Raw genomic sequence first — 19,247 nt, forward strand, 5'->3', positions numbered from 1 at the left:
TTATTATTATTATTTTAATATTTGAAAAAATTAAATTATTTATTATATTTTGTGTTGAAATTTAAAAATATTATAATGATGAGTTGAGATGAGTTAATAATCCAAACGTATTCTTTAAGTATTTTTTTATATGATGTAATAATATTTTTCATAAGATATAATGTGAAATAGTAAATAACAATTGATAAAAAAGAATTTTTCAATATTAATTGCCCACAAAAATGAAAATTGAAATACGAAAACTCTGTGGACCGCGTGCTTTCTCATATTATATAATATATGTTTATTTGTTTAAGATTCATCTCCCACTTTCCTCCGTCAAAAGAAGAAAAAAGGGTGGTGGCTGGATTTGCATCGGAAAGATTCTTGGTATCCTTGGCTTGGCTGATTGATTTTGATTGCAGTCCGGGCGGTGTTTTGGCTCTACGATATTGACATCTATTGCCCAAATGGAGGAAGCTAAAGGTACAGAGAGCCACCCTGCAATATCTCTCTCTCAGTCCTTCTCTTCTCTTCCCCTTTGTTTTTTTTTTTTTGTTTTTTTGTTTGGTCTTTGACATTCGATTAAGTTAGATCTTTTATCACCTCCTTTATTGTGGATCCATGACCATAATTTCAAAGCTTAATTTTTTTTTTTTTTTATTGTTTTTTGGGTCTGATTTTTTTTCTCTGAGAGCTTTTATCTGAAATATTTTACCTCCTTGCCTGCCTATTTTGGGTGATCTCAGTAATTGAAACCAAGGATGGAACTGTTTCCGTGGCTTCTGCATTTGCTGGTCATCAAGAAGGTAGCTCTCATAGCTTTCTGCTGCTTAGACCTTTCCGTTGCCGCTCTTCGCTAGTACTTGCCTTCATGATTTGGTGCTCAATTTTGGGTGTTATTTAATCATTCACATTTTCTTCTTTCCCATGCAATCGGGGTCTGATTTATCATTCAAAGTTTTTTAGGCATTCCCTTGTTTAGACAGTTACGGCCGCTGAACTTGGAACATGTGGTTCTAGCTGTTGTTGTTCAATTGTTAGTTGCATTACTTTTTACCTTTGATATTGTATTTTCGGATTTTTTTTCGTGCTTCCTCAACCAGCTGTACAGGATAGAGACCATAAATTCTTGTCGAAGGCAGTTGAAGAAGCGTATAGAGGAGTAGACTGTGGAGATGGAGGCCCTTTTGGTGCTGTTGTTGTGCGTAACGATGAAGTGGTTGTGAGTTGTCACAACATGGTCTTGAAGAACACAGATCCAACTGCCCATGCGGAGGTCACGGCGATAAGAGAGGTTAGACTAGGAAATAACTTCTTTATATCATTTTAAAATTTTGTTCCTTTTTCATAGTGGATGTGCATGACAGATATAAACATCCCCAGTCCCACAATGGGGTATTAGTAGTACCGATAAAAATTCCAATCAGGGAGTTGGCTATGCTGTTTGATTAATGGTTCTCCCAGAGAGAGAGAACTATTGAATAAGAAGTTAGAAATCATGATCTGATGGGCCAATATCATTTTAAAATTTTTTTCCTTTTTCATAGTGGATGTGCATGAAAGATATAAACACCCCCAGTCCCACAATGGGGTATTAGTGGTACCAATAAAAATCCAATCAGGGAGTTGGCTATGCTGTTTGATTAATTGTTCTCCTAGAGAGAGAGATTTATTGAATAAGAAGTTATAAATCATGACCTGATGGGGCAAGTGTAATATTTGGTGATATTCTGAAACACAAGGAACATAAATATTGATGGCTAGAATTGTGTGATATGGGCAAAATTTTCAAAATACTTGTCTAGCTTGATTTAGTTGGTACACCTGGCCTTTACTTTTTGGACTAGTAGGTGATTCGGGGGCATCTTTTTCTGAGAACAATGAGCTCTTATATTGTGGACAACTTCCATCAGTCTTCTTTGCACTTGTGACTGCAATACTCAAAATGATTACACTGAGGATTACAGATGGAAGCAGGAATTTATGACAATAAAAATAAGCTCCTTTCAAGCAGAGACCACAAATAGATATCTCTTTTCGGGTAAGAGAGAAACCAAAGGCTTTTTTGTTAAAATTCTTGTCTCTCTTTTATTTTTTTTTATCGGTAAACAAAATTTTATTGATCATAAGAATAGGCAAAGGCCCAGATATATGGGACATATACAAGAGCGTCGCCTGAGCGTGCTAGTTCAATGATACAAGAAATTTATGGAACATTCCATTGAAATCAATTACAACCAACCAATGAAGTAAAGTATTGAAAAACAATTTCCTAAGCTCTTCCGTTGATCGCTCTCGATCTTCGAGGCTCTTGTCATTCCTTTCCCTCCAGATGCACCACCATAAGCATATTGGGACCATCTTCTAGATTATTGCAATGTGAGAGTTATCTTGGAGGCCTCTCCAAGAAGCTAAGAGATCGATCACCCTTCTCGGCGTCACCCAAGTGAGTCCCATCCTATTGAAGAAGTCATTCCACAAGGTCGTGGCAATCTCATAGTGAAGTAATAAATGATCAACTAACTCTCCATTTTTTTTGCACATGCAACACCACTCCATGACAATGAATTCTTCGTTTTCGTAAATTTTCAAGTGTGAGTATCTTTCCCAATGAAGCTGTCCAAACAAACGTGAGTATCTTGCAAATACTCTTCCATGGGAATGAGTTTGTTATATGTGTGTTCATGGCTTGATAGGAGGTGAACACCCCTTTCTTAGAGTGACGCCAGAAAATCTTGTCATCAACTTCTCTCCTCATGTGAGTGGAATATATGAGATAAAAAAAAAACTCCAATATTGTGTCGACTTCCCAATCACGTGCATTTCGAAAGGAAGTGACATTCCATTGAGGAGCACTGTTTGATATATACCCAAAAGGTATGCAATCGAGGCTTCTTTCAATTCTTACTATACGCATCCCATCCTCTTCTTATGTGATTCCAAAGCCCCACACTGTATGGCCCACTTATCTCATTTGAACACCAACCTCCCCATGCTTCACTGTACTTCGATTCTACTATATTTCACCGTCTATTAATGGCCAAAGGCCTCGTACATAGAGGTGCAATAATATATCTTAAAGGAAATAAGAATCCTAAGCAAAGTACAAACCAAACTCCATAATCGGTCAAAACCAAATAGCACTCCTTGTCATACTCCTATTGAAAGTAAAACATAGCAGACCCAAGACTCCTCCTACACAGCAGATATTGCATGTCATGAGATTGCTATTCCTATGTGCCCACGGCATTTCAAAACCTTGCACAATATACTTGTTCCCACTTTGCTGCTTCGATAACTTTGATATTTTCTTCCCCCCTCGTGCAATGTCTCTCCTTTTTTTAGTTCTTAAATCTTGGACTGGATTTCCTTTCTGAGTTAGATCTATCGGTTACTGTGTGAGCAATTGAATCAACCAAAAGCCCAATTATTTTTCTGCAGTAGTCGAACACAACTCATGGAGGGGGAGTTCAAGCCCTCTCTGTAGACTTTGATTCATTCGCACTTCAACAAGTAAACTTAAATGGTTAAGACCTAGTTTTAGATCTCAATGATCTACATTATGAGCAATAACAGGAAAAGAATGCTATCTGATCTTGTTGAAAAAATTATGAAGTTGTGTTTACAAGGTTGGAGTTTGCTGTCTCACTCCTGGAACAGCTATATGGCTATTAAGGGCATAACAAGAGGAACCAATTTGACTCACCTATCATACATTACACAGGCCATGTAAAAACTATCGAATGTGCTAAAAATAGATAATCCAGTTTATGAGTTTTTGTCTGTTTTAGTTATTTTTCTTTGCCTCTTTCTTTATTATTTGATTGAGAGCAGAAATTGAGGATGCTTGTAATTTCATCCTCAAATAAAGTGTGATTGGGGAAGCATTTAATCATTGTTGCTTTGAAAGGTGCATTATCTTCACTCTATGACATTATGCATCTTTATCAGGCATGTAAAAATCTCCAGCTGATTGAGCTTTCAGACTGAAATTTATGCATCGTGTGAGCCTTGAGCAGAAATTGAGGATGCTTGTAATTTCATCCTCAAATAAAGTGTGATTGGGGAAGCATTTAATCATTGTTGCTTTGAAAGGTGCATTATCTTCACTCTGACATTATGCATCTTTATCAGGCATGTAAAAATCTCCAGCAGATTGAGCTTTCAGACTGTGAAATTTATGCATCGTGTGAGCCTTGCCCCATGTGCTTTGGTGCTATCCATCTTTCACGGATAAAGGTTGAACTCTTCTCTTCATTATTTGCCTTTCTTTTCTGGTAGTTGTAGGATATGAAATAACATGTTTTGGTACCTTTTTTTTTTTTTTTTTTTTTTTTTATGTCAGAGGCTGGTTTACGGGGCCAAGGCCGAAGCTGCCATTGCTATCGGGTTTGATGATTTTATTGCGGACGCATTAAGAGGTACGAGTTTCTATCAGAAGGCTCACTTGGAGATTAAAAGAGCAGATGGTAATGGAGCCATCATTGCGGAACAGGTCTTTGAGAAAACGAAGGAAAAGTTCCAGATGTATTGAATTCTTCAGTTTCCTCTAAACATTATCTGCCACAAACTGTTTAATTATTCTGAACGCATTCATTTTTAATGCAATTGTTTAACAACTTGTAAACTGTCCAAGCTCAACATGTTGCAATTCTTCATTATGATATTTTACATGGTTGATGCCATTAACACCAATATGCCATGCATATACTGTTGAATGCCACCATCCTAAGTACTAATTATTTCAAACATTGGGGAGATGCTTTTGGATGTATCCTTCCTGTTCTTAATCCCAATCTGAAAAAAGATGAAAGAGAAATGTTTGGTTACAAAAAGATCTTTACACAACTAAAGTTTACAAATGGATGACTCCTATAACATTGTAAAGTTCCTTTCGCAGTAAAGAAATATTACATATTATATTTTATTGAAAGATTCTTCTCATTAATTATTATTTATCATTCTACACTTCACTCTATAAAAAAGTTATAGGTGTGAAGTCTGAAAGTGAATAATAACTTATATATAATTAGAGAATTTTATGAATTATTTCTCGAAAAGAAATAAAGAAGAAGAAAAAGTGAACTTGGTACTCATCTATAGTGGAGAGTAGGGTTACGACCGTGTTGTCAAGTGGATAAATACTCCATCAAGTCTATAGGATCGTCAGAGTATGTAAAAAGGGAGAGGCTGACACATGGAAAGGTGAATGCATAGTCCTCGACTCCTCCTCATGTGCGGCTGTGCCATGGCAACCCCCACCATAAATAAGATTGCTCGAGTGAAAAGAAAAGGCAGGATATCCTCATTTATGGGAATACCGAGATACATCTTAACTTTATGATACGAAACCGAATACGAGGACAGGGACTGACCTGTACATGGGACCTCAACCTGGAAGGGATAAAAGGTTCTGTTCTAAACTGGGCATACGAATGTAAAGCATGGGATCACCAGGTGAAACGTCTGCAGCATCCCTCGTACCGAGACAGTACCCATGCAATTCATTGCCCTTTTCGTGCGGGCGAAACTTACTTAGCAATATTGAATTTTGAAACTTTATTATTTATTTAATTTTACTTGTAAGTTGTGAAGATTAATGATACACACAACACATTTTGCAAAGTAGCTACCCTCATACAGATCAACGTGTAATGTACCAAGCACGCGTTTCGTACGTAATCACCCAATCATGTCGGTAAAGTTGGACATGACAAGGGTTTGGTTGATTCGGGGAGGGAGTAAGCTGTTTCTTTTATATAATATATGTTGGGAAAGGAAAGGAAAGGAAAATGGTATTCCCAGTCCCACAAGTCATGCCAAAACGTCACCATTAGCATTAATGAATATCTTCTTCTTCTTCTGCGTAATTTCGCAGAAGATTCTGCATGCAGCAAAGTATGGGATACGGCATCTACTTCTTCTTGACTATCTTCTCCATCCGCGTCTTATCTTTTATATCTTTAGATTTGTTTTACAATTTCATCTAGAAGTCGGACTGATCACAGCGCAGCGCCTTTGACGCACGTACCTTCATTTTAGTCCCGACTGATCAAACCGGTGGTCTCTTCCTACAACCCCAATTTTGTCAGCATCCTCCACCCCAATTAACAATTAATTCGAAGAGAATTTTCATGAAAATTTTCAATATATTAAAAATCATATATTAAAAAAACTAAATTCAAGTTTGAAACTTTGCTCACAAATTAATATTGGTAATTACGTGCTGTTTATCATTTTTCAACAATTATATGGGTCCGTTTGAATACATCTTATTTCATCTCATCTAATTTCAACTAATAATCTTATTACTATTCATAAATTATCTCACTATCAAAACGGGCCCGCCAACTAGCCAAGCCGGCCGCAAATTAATTGGCAATTGGTCTTTGTTAAATGGGTAGGTCTATTTGTCAAAATATATACGTGCATGACTCTTTTGACGGAAGAATTGGAAAATAAACACATGACATGGATTCATCTTATAAATATATAGCCTATAATCTGCCAATAAATTATGGTTCACGTGATGCATGGAGAGCAAGACCTTGACTTTCTGTACATACATACATACATATATATATATATATATATATATATATTTGTGGTAGCGACATCGAGCTTGATGATCATCATCATCCTTATTGGAAAGCTAGACCTCTTAATTGGTCAAGCATTCAATATCATAGAGCATATATAATATTCTGAAGAGATGACCATATTTTCAACATCTTGACCAATTAAGCTCATCATCATATTTAATTACCTACGTACTATTTTATATATAACGATCCATCCAGCTGTTCATGATATATTTGATGATTCCCATTACATTATTTACTATTCACATGCATGATCTAGTACTATATATATATATATATATATTCAAATTTACTACAAAAAACTTGTTTATTTATTTTAGATTATTTTTTGTCAAAATGAGTCTAATTTTATTGTAAATAACTTGTCACAACTTTTTTTTGTAGCAGTAGTGTGCGCAAATTAATTAAGTATGAAGGATATATATAATATTAAAATTAGGCATAATTCATATGGACACAACTCCTAGCTAGCTAGGTAGCTAATTTGTATTTTTACCCTGAATCCTGATGATCTATCGATACTCTTTCTGCTCCATTTTCTCATTTTGACTAAAACAGCTAGTAATTATATGCAGAGAAATAATATTTACTGTCGTGAGTACATAAATATTATATAATTATTTAAAAAATAATAATATAAAATTTATATAAAAAAATTAATTTTTTAATAATAAATTTTATTATTTTTTTAAAAAAATTGTACGATATTTTATATTTATATATATTTCTGAAGTCATTTTCTTGATCTAGCTAGCTAGGACATGACCTGATTACGTCCTGATCATCATCTTAAACCATGGCAAATTAATTAATGTGAAAGAAGGAGTCCAACTTCAACGGCGCCTGAAAGTGATCATGAAAAGTACCTTGTACATTGGAGCTAGTTTGGAAGTTTGTAATCTACTTCTAAACACCAACCCATGCCATTTTTTTTTTTTCTTTTTCTTTACAAGGAAGAGAAGACTTCAAATAAAGACCAGTACTGCTAGCTTGGACGTATCTAACTTGCCATCAATTATATATATATATATATATATATATATATAAGTTGTTCGATCAAAATTCTTAAATCTGTACCCCAACTCTCCGGGGACATGGCATCATCGCACTCCGGTGAAGATCACGAGCTTGCTCGGCCAATTAATATTACTAATTCAGTCCTAGAGAATTTCATGGATGCAAAACCTGCACATCAGATCAAGGAATTTCATGACTTCTTTTCACGGAGTACTCATTGTTGCGAGGTAACTGAGAAAAGGCCACCACTACCACACCAAGATCATGACAAGGATGCACCGCCATTAATACTGAAGCCAAAGGCCGAGTGCTCCATTGATATTGTAAGTTCGCTCTTGATTCTTGACTCGAGAGATCTGCCTTTTCATACATACATACAAACATACATGATACATACCAAGATCATGACAAGGATGCACAGAACATATATATATATATATATATCATGTATATATAGAGCTAGCGATCGAACATGCATGCATGTGATCTGAAAGGAGGGGGGTTTATTGCAGGCCGGATTGAAAGATCTAATTCTCAGTCCAACTAAGGTTACACAGGAAAGTAAATTTGATCAAGAGCAGCCCTTAAACCAAGTGAGTTTCTTTCCAGTACTCCTGATTTAGATGGATCCATGCATGGCAAATTATAAGTGATATATATTACTTGGTGGGTTTTTTTCCCCGTCCCAAGCATTATATTGATGGAATTGCACATGATTTTCAGTTGAACTTGGTAAGGGCAAACCTTGAGCTGGCAAGGAACGAAAATGGGAATCTGAAAGAAATGTTGGCTCGAGCAACCAAGAATTACAGAGCTCTTCAGAGTCATCTACTACTTTTAGTGCAGCCACGGGCGGCCAACATCAAGCACTATTCTCCGCCGGTAAATTTGGTTCATTAATTAATTAATTAAACTTACTTCCAACACTAAATATATATATATATATATAAAATATATAAATTAAGACGTACGCACGTCATGTGTATGCATTTAATAAGTCAAAACTTACTATTGGAAAGCGTGCTACATTAATGATCTTAGTCCAATTCAAATTATATAACTACATCCATGATTTTCCGGCATCTGCATTAATGTCATACTACTTTTGAACGAATATCCGTGTCATCGATCATAGCCGCCTCTCACGACTATATATATATATATATATATATATATATATATATATATGATGTTTAAATTATCAGAAGGACGATGACAGTACACATGAAAAGGGTGGTTCATTGGTACATGATGACCGGAGGCCATCGACTCCATTATTATTGGATATAAATGAACCTTTTCGTTCAGACAACTGGGAACAAGAAATGGATCGTCATGATGATCATGACATGATTAATAAAATTGAAAGGAAACAGAAGATTTCGACGGCGGATGATCATGGCGGTGTTAATGATGTTCATGATCATGATCATACATCAATATTACGTTGGGAGCCACGAACAAAGAATGTAGAGGCCGAGAAGATACCAGCTCATCATGATCAGGTGTCATGTAAGAAGGCAAGGGTGTCCATAAGAGCACGATCAAATGCACCTTTGGTTAGCATCTTTTACTCATGATCATGTTTTATGTATATATAAATCGTTGTTAATATTATATATTATGATTATTTTGTGGTTTGATATCATGATTATGAACTAAGTTGGGAATTTGAAATGAATTTGGTCATCATTTGTGTGCTTCAGATGAGTGATGGATGTCAATGGAGGAAATACGGTCAGAAGACGGCAAAGGGTAACCCTTGTCCACGTGCCTACTATCGCTGCACCATGGCAATTGGATGTCCAGTTCGTAAGCAGGTAATTATTAATTAATTAATAATATTTAATATTTATTGGAATAATAAGTCCAGTTTTAAGTGGAAACTGGGTACTTTGGATCGATGCCAGCACACAGATATATACACGTGTCTCATATCTCTAGTTAATGAGACAGTACATGGCATGCATCCAATGGTATATCCAAGCCGGTTACTATATATCTCCAATTAGAAAATATTCTAATCACAGAGAAATTATACAAAAACAATTTTACAAATTAAAGTAGTTTGTCAGATTATAAAGTTACTTTTATTATAAAGTATATCTACCAGATCGGATGAAGCCACATGATAAGTTTATGATATTATTTTTATATAATTTGTTTGTGAATGTAGAAATACTCCAAATGATTTTTGTTTTCTAAAAACTTCATTACTATTTTTATTTAATATAATTAGCAGTTATAAAATTCAATTAATCAATTGTATTGTATGATCTTGTTTTTTCTTTCGTGTTCGATCTCGATCGATCTTTGTTTTGTTTTTGGAGTATATAAGCTGGTGCTCGCTCAACTTGAGATGTTCCATGTTGCAATGTCGACAGGTCCAAAGGTGTGCACAGGACACGTCCGTCCTCATAACAACCTACGAAGCAAACCATAACCACCCTCTCCCACCGGCAGCCACAATCATGGCTAAAACAACATCAGCAGCGGCCAACATGCTACTTTCCGGCTCCACCACCAGCGACATGATCAACTCGTCAAAGGCCGGCCTCTTCACGTCAATGCCTAGTTATCACTCAACCATAGCCGCCCCTTCCCCTTCCACACCATATCCCAAGCTCACACTTGACTTAACGCACGTTCCTGATCATGACCACTCCATCATGAAGTTCCAACATCGCCCCCCTTTCTCACTATCCTCCCCTGCATCCTTCTTCCATCTGCCATTGCATGGATACCCAGTAAAGCAACTCGAACGGCTTCCCTTGTGCATGTCATCAGAGAAGCATGAGGAGTTCAGTTCCGGGGTGAATACAGTCGGTGCAGGTATTGCCACGGACCATGACTTCACAGCCGCACTAGCTGCAGCCGTTTCCTCTATCATCCAGGGTACAGGAGCTCAGGACGACAAGAATTCCAACCACAGTACCGATCACGTTGATGCTCATGCACGCGACAGTAATTCACCTAAAATGCCAGTAATAGTGCCTGGTTCCCCACAATTTCCTCAGTCTTGCACCACTTTCACCACTAATTAGTACTACTAGTTGCTGTAATTGACGAAATAAGAAAGTACTGGATGCCTCGGCCTTTAAAGTAAAGAACACGTGCATGTTTCATATAATAAGATGTTCCCCACGGAAGTTGTTTGGGCTATTGGGTAATAATTATGTCTTTAATTAAGATAATGATTAATCTAAGTAGAATTATACAATCACTCTCAAAAGTCTCGTTTAGACCTTGTACTCGAATAAAAAACTATAGCAAGGAGGAGAAAGCAAGACATGAATTATAATATGTGATCTCAACAGATGACAATCTAGCTCCTAGGGATATATGAAATGCACCTAGACAAGTCCAACTGGCCTATCCATTGAAGAGTGTAGGGCCTTTCCATTGAAGACCGTGTATGGGAATTGATTATTAAATGATTTCCCAAAGTACTTGCTGCATTTTAATTTGTGGAGATACCTACAAAATACAATTGTATTGCTGTTGGGCTTTGAGACTGACTTGGAGATGATGGTGTAGTAAAGTACATAATATTGAACCTCTAGCTCTCGTATGTGAATAAGATCAAGGATAATGGCAAACAAACAGAACTTTCCATCGTCAACACGAGAATTATTATTTTACAAAGGGAGAAGTTACTATAGTTCTATATATACAAGGATGGCTGATGATTTTGCCTGTTATGAAGAGAATTTGCATGCCACCATCATAAACTGTACGTAGTAGTAGGTCGTCGGTCCAGGGCCCCCCACTTACACATAATTAAGGCCGGGTGACCCTAAGGTGCATCTTGATGGATTCATCTGTCCTTGTGTACTTAGATTTGAATCTTTTCAGAAACAAGAATCTGATATCTGCATTTTAGTTCGGCATGAATTTTGTTTCTTAATTTAGTAATTTGATTTTACTGTCAAAGGAAAAAGAAAGAGAGAAAGAAAGAAAGAGTAGGTGCACAATGCAAAGCAAATTACTATTACTACCTGTTTATATATAACTTCTCTAATTAAATATGACTACATGAGATGTAGTGACCGTAAGCTGAGTTGTGACACGTTTATTCATAAACATATATAGCAATTAACTAATTTACACAAAGCCCTATTGCATTGGAAGTCAAAAGGGTATGTATACGGTATACCTATTTGAATGAGTCATATACAGTACACCTTCTACTATCGCTTTTTACCATTGCCTGCTTTAACTTTAACACCGAACAATCCTATGCGGCTTTTGCAAATCCCACCCGGAGATTAGCAAAATCAAACACTGTGTGGTATGCTCCCAAGAAAATGTCTCCAAGAACCCTGCACGGGGCATACATGTCATGTTTTATACACTTTATATTCACATTTACATCTTAACATTCAGACTACAATGATGCATTACAAATCTAAAGAAATATGTTGTCTTTAATGTATAATTAGGGGCATATATAGGCAACTGCATGCAAGTTTATGACTGCAAATTTATGAAGTGACAACCATTGGAAGGAATAAAAAACAAAAACAAAAACAAAATTAGGGCCTTACCATAGAGGACCTTGAGGTGTAGGCACATCCAAAGGCACAAAGCCGCTCAGGCAGACAGTGGAACAGCCTTCTTCAACTCTAAGCGTGTACTGAGTAAGTTTTCCAAAAGCGGTAAGACATTATTGAAAACAATATGCCCTTTTCTACTAGGATTGCCGATTGCACACAAACAAAAGGCTCTCATGGACAAAATTTAAGTTCTTTCTGATAAAGATAAGCTACTTGTACAAAAAAAGGGTATAAACAAAGCACTACAAATTTGACCAAGGTAACACTGAGGATTGAGGAAAACTTGAGCCCCATGTAACCCTGTATCTATTTGTTGCAATGGAAAATCGCCATTGTGAGTATCAATTAGTCAACAATGTATGCTAAATACTTCCAGTTGTTATATTACCCGGTTTATCATGGTTGCTTTAACAAGGCCACGACCGATATTATGAGGCATGGCATGTCTTTGCATTGGTCTATCATGTGTTCCTCCAAATGAATTATACAAATATGAAGAAGTCAACCAATGCGCGAAAATAAGATGCACACCTGCTCTGGAGAGAGGGGGAAGGATTTGTTTCCAATTCTCAATGAAATGTATGGCATGGCTGCCATCTTATCGCAGTTGATAAATGACTTTCCCAAAGGATTTGGGAGCATCTCACACAGCTTTAACACATGGAAGATTCAGGCAAAAAATGGAAAGAAAAAAATAAGAAAGAATGGTTAGTCCCACTATATAGATACGACATGGTGATTAGAAAGACACAATTCTATTTTTCAGAAAGAAAATACCTCATCTACATATTTAAACACCTTTTCCTGTTCTTTCTGTTGTTTAAGCTGTACTTGAACCCAGAAGACAATCATCTCACAGAAAGTACAGAAAGGACTCTCACCAACGGATGACCCCTCCCGAGTTCGATTTTGAACCATTGATGCAATGTTCGGGCTGCAAAGGTTTTAAGTTTGGTTTTTCTAATGATATCTGAGAATGAATAAATTATTCTTTTATCTTGCACCCCCCAAATAAAACTGAATGAATAAATAAAGTCAAACTTGACTATCCTCTTCCCCAGCAACAACAAAAAAGAAAGCAAGTTGATTGTTGAACATACCTTACACGACGAGACTCATTGTATCTACAGAGTCCAAGATCCACACATATTATCTCAGGCCGTATCTGAAAATATGGAAAGAGAATTTCAATCATCTAGGAAGGAGCTGTAATAATCACTGAAAGAACTAGAGGAAAAGGTTGCGGGAGAGAGGGGGGGGGGGGGGGGGGGGGGGTAAAAAAAAAAAAAAAACCAACCCCTTCTATTAGGTATTCCCATATCATATTCCCATACTTGAGAACAACACTTTTACACTCCATGTTTATGAATCCTGCTGCTCCAATGGCATGGTTGATTTGAGCAACAACAGCCTAAAAACAAGGGCCAGTAAGGATGCAACAAAGAAGAAAAATAATGCAAAAGGAGAAATTTAATCAAGCTTGCCAGTATAAGTATTAATACAGTTGGACCAGCAATTAGCGATGTTCCTGAATCAACAATGGCAGCACACCCGTACCTGCATAATCCTGGAGATTTTACAAATTGTCATTGTTTATTATGCATGAGTGAGGTGAATAAAACGGAAATGACTTTTGTCCTTCTTTGCCGTTATGTGAAAACAATAATCGAAGAGTTTGTTTTTCTTCTTATTTCATATAAAACGGAAAGAGGTTTATAAGGGTCAAAACACACCTGGTGAAACTGAAATTAAGAGAATATATTCAATGGAAACTGCCAACAATCAAGATCTCTTCTTCATTAATCTTTTCATATATTGTAGATGCTTTAGGAAGTATTTTGGCTTGCCTAGATTAGAAGGGCACAGACCTCTTTTATCGGCATGGCTGTATTATTCACTAGACCTCATTCAATCTTCAGAAAGTTTAATTTCACAACATATATTCAATCCCACACATTAAGAGTAACAAAATCAAATACAGCTGAACACCAAAGGGAATGGAAATGCAAGTAAACCTGTTGAGTCATTTTCAATAAGAATGTCCCCCATCTCAATCTGGATAGATGAATGTATTTCAAGTTAGATACCAGACTGGCAGACAATAAGAAGATACCAAAGTTGAGCAACAACTTCATAATTTTATAGACCTGCCAGTAATCGTTGCGAGTCAAAGGGACGTAAGTATGGTCACCCCTAAAGTGCCTCCAATCAAGACCTCCAAAGACAACCTCACCTCCCAATCTTGATGTTGGATCTCGATTAAGCCAAAAAGAGAACATTTTCTGGCTTATGTGATGTTGTTCAAACATATTATACCTGTACCCCATAAAGGAAATTTGTGTGTTCAAAGCAGACAAATGGAAAATAGCTTTTAATTGAAAGATAAAGTCAATCAGATGCATCAATATGAACTGGAGAGGGGGTGGGGGTGTTATAGATGAGCACGAAACCATGTGAAAACTGTACCACACTGGTGTTACTAGCCCAACAGCCATTTCCCGAAACCCAAGGCCAAGTATTCCATCAAACTCAGTGCCTAAGAATGTGAAAAAGCCTTCCCCAGTAACCTCAGCGAATTCCTGAAGTATATGATATCGCCATAAATTAATGCAATAAAAAAACATAAATATTTAAAACATGAAGCTTTGGGCAAGCCAGCAAACCCGACTTGATTTCTAACGAGGACGTCCCCAACTCTGACATCATCTTGGCTGAAGAAGCCAGAAATAGATCCAGACCCATAGGGGATTTTGCAATGTTTTCCTAAAAACAATTGAAAATAAATTTTAAGAATGATTGTAATAACAAAAAATTTCATACAAGCGAAATTACTTGTATTCAAATAACGATAGAGAACTTTTAAAGAAAAAGAAATATGCGAAAGTAATGGACCAGCAAATTTACCAATCTTAGTATAGGTACTGGATAGCCTGGCCCTATACTTAGAATGGAGATAGCAAGCGATCTGCATAGAGTCATGCTTTACAAAGAGCTTTGATGGATTGAAGGAATATCAAACTCTTACAGATTATGACAAAACTTACAGAAAAAACGCATTTTGAGGAGGGAACCCAAAGATGGGAGCTGCCAGTATCAAAGACAACAGTAAAACTTTGCCAGGGAGTACCAATGCCAATCTCTCCATAATATTGAGTATCAAAATAATTCTTTAGATATACTATATTTGTTTCCAGATCATTGAAATTACTATTATAATGACCAAGATCACTTCGAAGAAGATCCTCTCGACAGGTGATTCTTGCAGCATTTATACTCTTAAGGTCTAAAGAACGCTTCTTTAGAGCAATTCTAATCAGCCCATCAGAGGAATTTGTAGAAACCAAGGAGTCTAGCAAAGACCATATACAGATTGCAAGCAAAAGAAACTTAATCCCCATGATCATGTAGTTCTCTGGTTTAACAAAATTAAAAAAAAAAAAAAATCAGCAGAAAGGGTATAGCAATTGTATAATATGACGCAAAAACTCAAACCAGAATCAACATAACAGTGAAAATCACCATAATCATTTTTTCATACGCCTGTCCTACAATTTTTCAGTAATGGGCCCTATAATTTATTCATGGCTTATTTGCGCACATGCAATCATTTCTTATTGCAACTGAAACTTCCCGAGTGATGTGCAGCATGTTCCTAATTATGCATGAAAGAGATGAAAGTCCATGAAAGCCTCACTAACCCATACTTGTTACCACTGCTACTACTTTCGTAAACTCACAACAACAAACCCATATCGCATCCCAAAAAAGAAGAAACCCACGCGCATTTACTTTTGAGATGCTAGAGCAATACTTATAACCGTAGCCTAGCTAGCAGGAAACTTCGCATGCAGTTTATACCTGACGACGCTTTAGACCAGATAGAAGAGGCATAGATTTGGTACAAAGTCCATGACAGTCATGAGGAGCTGCACGCATACCTTTATGTAGTGAGTTGGGAGAGTACTATACGCAGTTCTTGTTACTAAAATTTATCTCTTCCAGTACTCCGCAATAAGTGTGCAAAGGACAATGGTCGATCTAGAGCTCCCATCCCCCATACAAGTGAATCCTTAGTTCAGGAAATCTCCACGTAGCTTCGTGCAGAAGGATACATATGACTCTTTCAGTACGGTTTATTAATAATCCACGTTACCTCGAACACATACTCTTCGCATGCAGAAGGACAAAGGTCGACCTGTACATATTCTTCTGACTTGCTCCTCAAGTTATCTCGCATCACTGTTTTTGGCCTTTTTCCCTTAAATTCTAGCTAGTCGTTTTTATCGCACGACCAGCGTACGACCAGCCGCATATATGTAAACGTACAGAAATATTGTTCTTATATTTTAAGTTTATTCATTAAAAAAAAAAAAAGTATCATTTTATTCGACTTGAGGAGTATTTCTTGTCGTCTATTACTTTTTTATGTTCAGTTCAAATGGATAGATTGCTGCCACCCAAATTAAAATAAAAAATAAAAATTAATTTTAATTTATAAAAATCTTTACATTACACACTATTCTCGTTATATAACTTAATTTAAAAGATATATTTTAAAATTTAAATATTACAAATTAAATTATATCAAATAAATAATATATATTGTGTAGAGGCATTTAAATAACACTAGTACTCAATAAAAAAAAATTCACCTCCGATTATTCCTCTACCCTTTTTGCTTAGTAAAAAAAATTGGTGACTTCCATTGAAGTTTTCGACTTACAAAGTCGTCATTTAAAATGTAAAATCAATGAATATAATTAAAATTAATAAAATTAAAAATGAAAAATAAGATAGTGGTATGAAGAGCATTCACATCTCATTCCTTATAAAATTTCTTATAAGTTAGCTAAAAACCACATTCTCTAAATTTTTTTCTTAAATTTTACTCATCTTTCAAAAACTTCTTACATCTCATTCCTTATCATTTCTCTATTATATTAAAATAATATTTATCTATTTTTTTATTATTTTTTTCTCTCACTTCCATTTACAAACTTAACTACTCAATATTTTTTCTTATGCTTTGAACTATTACTCTAGTGAATATCTTAAACAAAAATTTAAATTATTTTTAAAATTATTATTTAAAACTATAATAAATATGAGTATAAGAGAAAATGTAGATGATTGGAAGAAGAATTTATTTTATTTATTAGAATAAAATATTGATAAAAGATGATTTAGGGGATGAAGAGTGATTCCCTATATTTGGGGTACTATTGTTCATCCTCTAAACATTTTCCCTAAAATAGAAATTCGGATGTAGGAGAGATTTTAACCAAAATCGTAAAATGGGCCTCAAATTATAGGAAAAATAGTGTTATGGGGAACAGGTTGTGAATGCTCTAACACCCCCGTCTTCTGACTCTTCAATAATGGAATCCAGCAATTGATTTTTAAAATTGTTTTACATAACTATTAATGGAGATTTATGTTAATCAGATCTACCCTATTTAATTTTTCTCTACTGTAAAAAACTTTAGGTTCCCTGCTAAGCCTTTCCCAGCCCCATCTTTGTGGTCAAAATGCTACTTGTCATTTCTGGATAAAAATAGCTTAATTAAAAATTAAAGGGCCTCGATCCTTCCATAGGAATATTATTGTTGAGCAGGTTTCCATTCCTTTGAGAAGAAAAATATCATAGATGGTTAAAGAAGTTTTGTTTTTTGAAGCTGCTCAAAAAAACTCTCCAAAACATAAGGCGGTGGAATTCCTTCTCTTTCTCTCTCGAGGAAGAGTAAGGTTTTAGTCCCCTGTTTCTGCAAGGGTGGTTGTCTCTCTTTAACTGGGAGTCTGTTGTGAAGCAACTTGAGAAACGGAGGAAGAGGATTTGTCAAAGAGGTGCGAAAAACTTCATTTATCCTTAGAGGAAAATTTTGTTTTCCAAGTAACTAGTGAGGGAGGGCAAGACAATGTGGATAAAGGAAAATTCTGTCTTATAGGGGGAATACTAATAGATAAGGGACTAAATAATGAAGGTTTTCGTGTTACTATGTCCAAAGTTTGGAGGTTGGAGGGTTGCGTTCAATTCAAGGACCTTGGTAACCATCGGATTTTTATTGAATTCCAAAACAAATCTAATAAAGACAAAGTATTGGGTGGTTGCTCTTGGTTTTTTTTTATAGGAATTTACTATCTCTTAATGAAGTGGATGAAACAGTTCCACTGAGTGCAATTCAATTTAACTTCGAACCTTTTTGGGTTTAGCTACATGGTCTTCCTCTTGCTACCATGATAGAAGAACTAGGGACTCAATTTGGTGCTTATATAGTAAAGGTTATTCGAGTGGATGCAGATTCAAATGGAAGGGCATGGGGTAAGTGTTTAAGGGTGAGAGTAGCAGTGGATTTAGATAAGCCTTTGTCAAGAGGGAAGTGGTTGATGTTGGATAAAAAGAAATATTGGATTTCGTATAAGTTTGAAAGGCTCCAAAATATTTGTTTCTAGTGTGGTATTCTATCTCGCAAAGGTAGAAACTGCATAAAACAATACAATACTAATGCTGAAGACTTGTTACAATTTGGACTTTGGCTTAGAGCTCAACCTATGAATTTCTCTATATTTGATTTTCAAAAGTATGGTGGCTCTCATATTCCTAAGAATCAGTAGGGGAAGCAGTCTGCCAGAGGTTAGAGAAGGGAAGGAAAAAGGGATTCAATCTGTCAAAGGGGATGATAATCAGACTACTTTAAAGGGGAAAGATATTGTGAGTTCTCCTACGGAAGAAAAAACATATTGCTTAGTAGCCTTAAAAGGAGATGATAGTTAGGGAAGCCTACAATTTGGACAGTCTATTAAAGCAGGTCGAGGAGATGATAATAAAGTCTCCAATTCTAATAGATTCTTTGATTACTAATGACCAGATTGGTTTTAAAAGGGAGTCTCCTATCATGGAAATGGAAGCTACTTCAGGCCCTATAGAAAATCTTTCTAACAGATCTATTGAAATTGATGATTACGGTTTTGGCTCTAGATAGATAAAGGGGCCACATGGAAAAGGAGAGGGCTAGGCAAGTAAAACTTCAAGAACTTAAGGGAGGGGACATTATTACAAGGGAGAGGGGAAAAATGGAATTGCATATTCATA

The 19,247-nt window shown here is 36.0% G+C and overlaps 3 protein-coding genes across 5 annotated transcripts; 2 read left to right on the forward strand and 1 right to left on the reverse strand.

Annotated features, from left to right (window-relative positions):
• Positions 1–289: 289 nt before the first annotated feature.
• LOC121234996 (guanosine deaminase-like) lies at positions 290–4,653 on the forward strand. The gene is made up of 5 exons (XM_041131174.1): positions 290–465; positions 729–788; positions 1,086–1,276; positions 4,117–4,221; positions 4,328–4,653. The coding sequence occupies exons 1-5, from the start codon at positions 450–452 to the stop codon at positions 4,514–4,516; spliced, it is 561 nt and encodes a 186-aa protein (XP_040987108.1). The 5' UTR covers positions 290–449; the 3' UTR covers positions 4,517–4,653.
• Positions 4,654–7,532: 2,879 nt separating this feature from the next.
• On the forward strand, positions 7,533–10,771 carry LOC121268166 (probable WRKY transcription factor 47). Its single transcript, XM_041172303.1, has 6 exons — positions 7,533–7,924; positions 8,114–8,194; positions 8,325–8,483; positions 8,807–9,160; positions 9,308–9,421; positions 9,986–10,771. The coding sequence occupies exons 1-6, from the start codon at positions 7,679–7,681 to the stop codon at positions 10,643–10,645; spliced, it is 1,614 nt and encodes a 537-aa protein (XP_041028237.1). The 5' UTR covers positions 7,533–7,678; the 3' UTR covers positions 10,646–10,771.
• An 819-nt stretch (positions 10,772–11,590) lies between these two features.
• Positions 11,591–16,396, reverse strand: LOC121268174 (aspartic proteinase-like). 3 transcript variants are annotated; one of them, XM_041172320.1, is made up of 14 exons: positions 16,016–16,396; positions 15,202–15,569; positions 15,062–15,122; positions 14,826–14,920; positions 14,624–14,736; positions 14,305–14,473; positions 14,173–14,212; positions 13,642–13,724; positions 13,455–13,568; positions 13,258–13,322; positions 12,935–13,091; positions 12,689–12,808; positions 12,149–12,237; positions 11,591–11,923 (listed from the first exon to the last, which is right to left on the reverse strand). In XM_041172320.1, exons 2-14 carry the CDS (start codon positions 15,559–15,561, stop codon positions 11,839–11,841), a joined length of 1,551 nt encoding a protein of 516 aa, XP_041028254.1. In that variant the 5' UTR covers positions 15,562–15,569; positions 16,016–16,396; the 3' UTR covers positions 11,591–11,838. The 3 variants fall into 3 exon arrangements, with proteins under 3 accessions (XP_041028254.1, XP_041028248.1, XP_041028262.1); XM_041172314.1 differs by lacking the exon at positions 16,016–16,396 and adding an exon at positions 15,856–15,979; XM_041172328.1 differs by lacking the exon at positions 16,016–16,396 and adding an exon at positions 15,856–15,976 and having other exon boundaries at positions 13,660–13,724.
• Positions 16,397–19,247: the final 2,851 nt, after the last annotated feature.

Source organism: Juglans microcarpa x Juglans regia, chromosome 1D (assembly GCF_004785595.1).
Source record: "Juglans microcarpa x Juglans regia isolate MS1-56 chromosome 1D, Jm3101_v1.0, whole genome shotgun sequence".
In the NCBI taxonomy this organism is placed as follows: domain Eukaryota; kingdom Viridiplantae; phylum Streptophyta; class Magnoliopsida; order Fagales; family Juglandaceae; genus Juglans; species Juglans microcarpa x Juglans regia.

Coding starts and splice junctions, on each gene's coding strand:
- LOC121268166 (XM_041172303.1), top strand. CDS start 7,679: ATGGCATCATCGCACTCCGGTGAAGATCACGAGCTTGCTCGGCCAATT. Junction 7,925..8,113: donor CCGAGTGCTCCATTGATATT/GTAAGTTCGCTC, acceptor GGTTTATTGCAG/GCCGGATTGAAAGATCTAAT. Junction 8,195..8,324: donor AAGAGCAGCCCTTAAACCAA/GTGAGTTTCTTT, acceptor CATGATTTTCAG/TTGAACTTGGTAAGGGCAAA.
- LOC121234996 (XM_041131174.1), top strand. Junction 789..1,085: donor ATTTGCTGGTCATCAAGAAG/GTAGCTCTCATA, acceptor TTCCTCAACCAG/CTGTACAGGATAGAGACCAT. Junction 4,222..4,327: donor TCCATCTTTCACGGATAAAG/GTTGAACTCTTC, acceptor TTTTTATGTCAG/AGGCTGGTTTACGGGGCCAA.
- LOC121268174 (XM_041172314.1), bottom strand. Junction 14,474..14,623: donor GGGCTAGTAACACCAGTGTG/GTACAGTTTTCA, acceptor TATGGGGTACAG/GTATAATATGTTTGAACAAC. Junction 13,569..13,641: donor CTGTATTAATACTTATACTG/GCAAGCTTGATT, acceptor CCTTGTTTTTAG/GCTGTTGTTGCTCAAATCAA.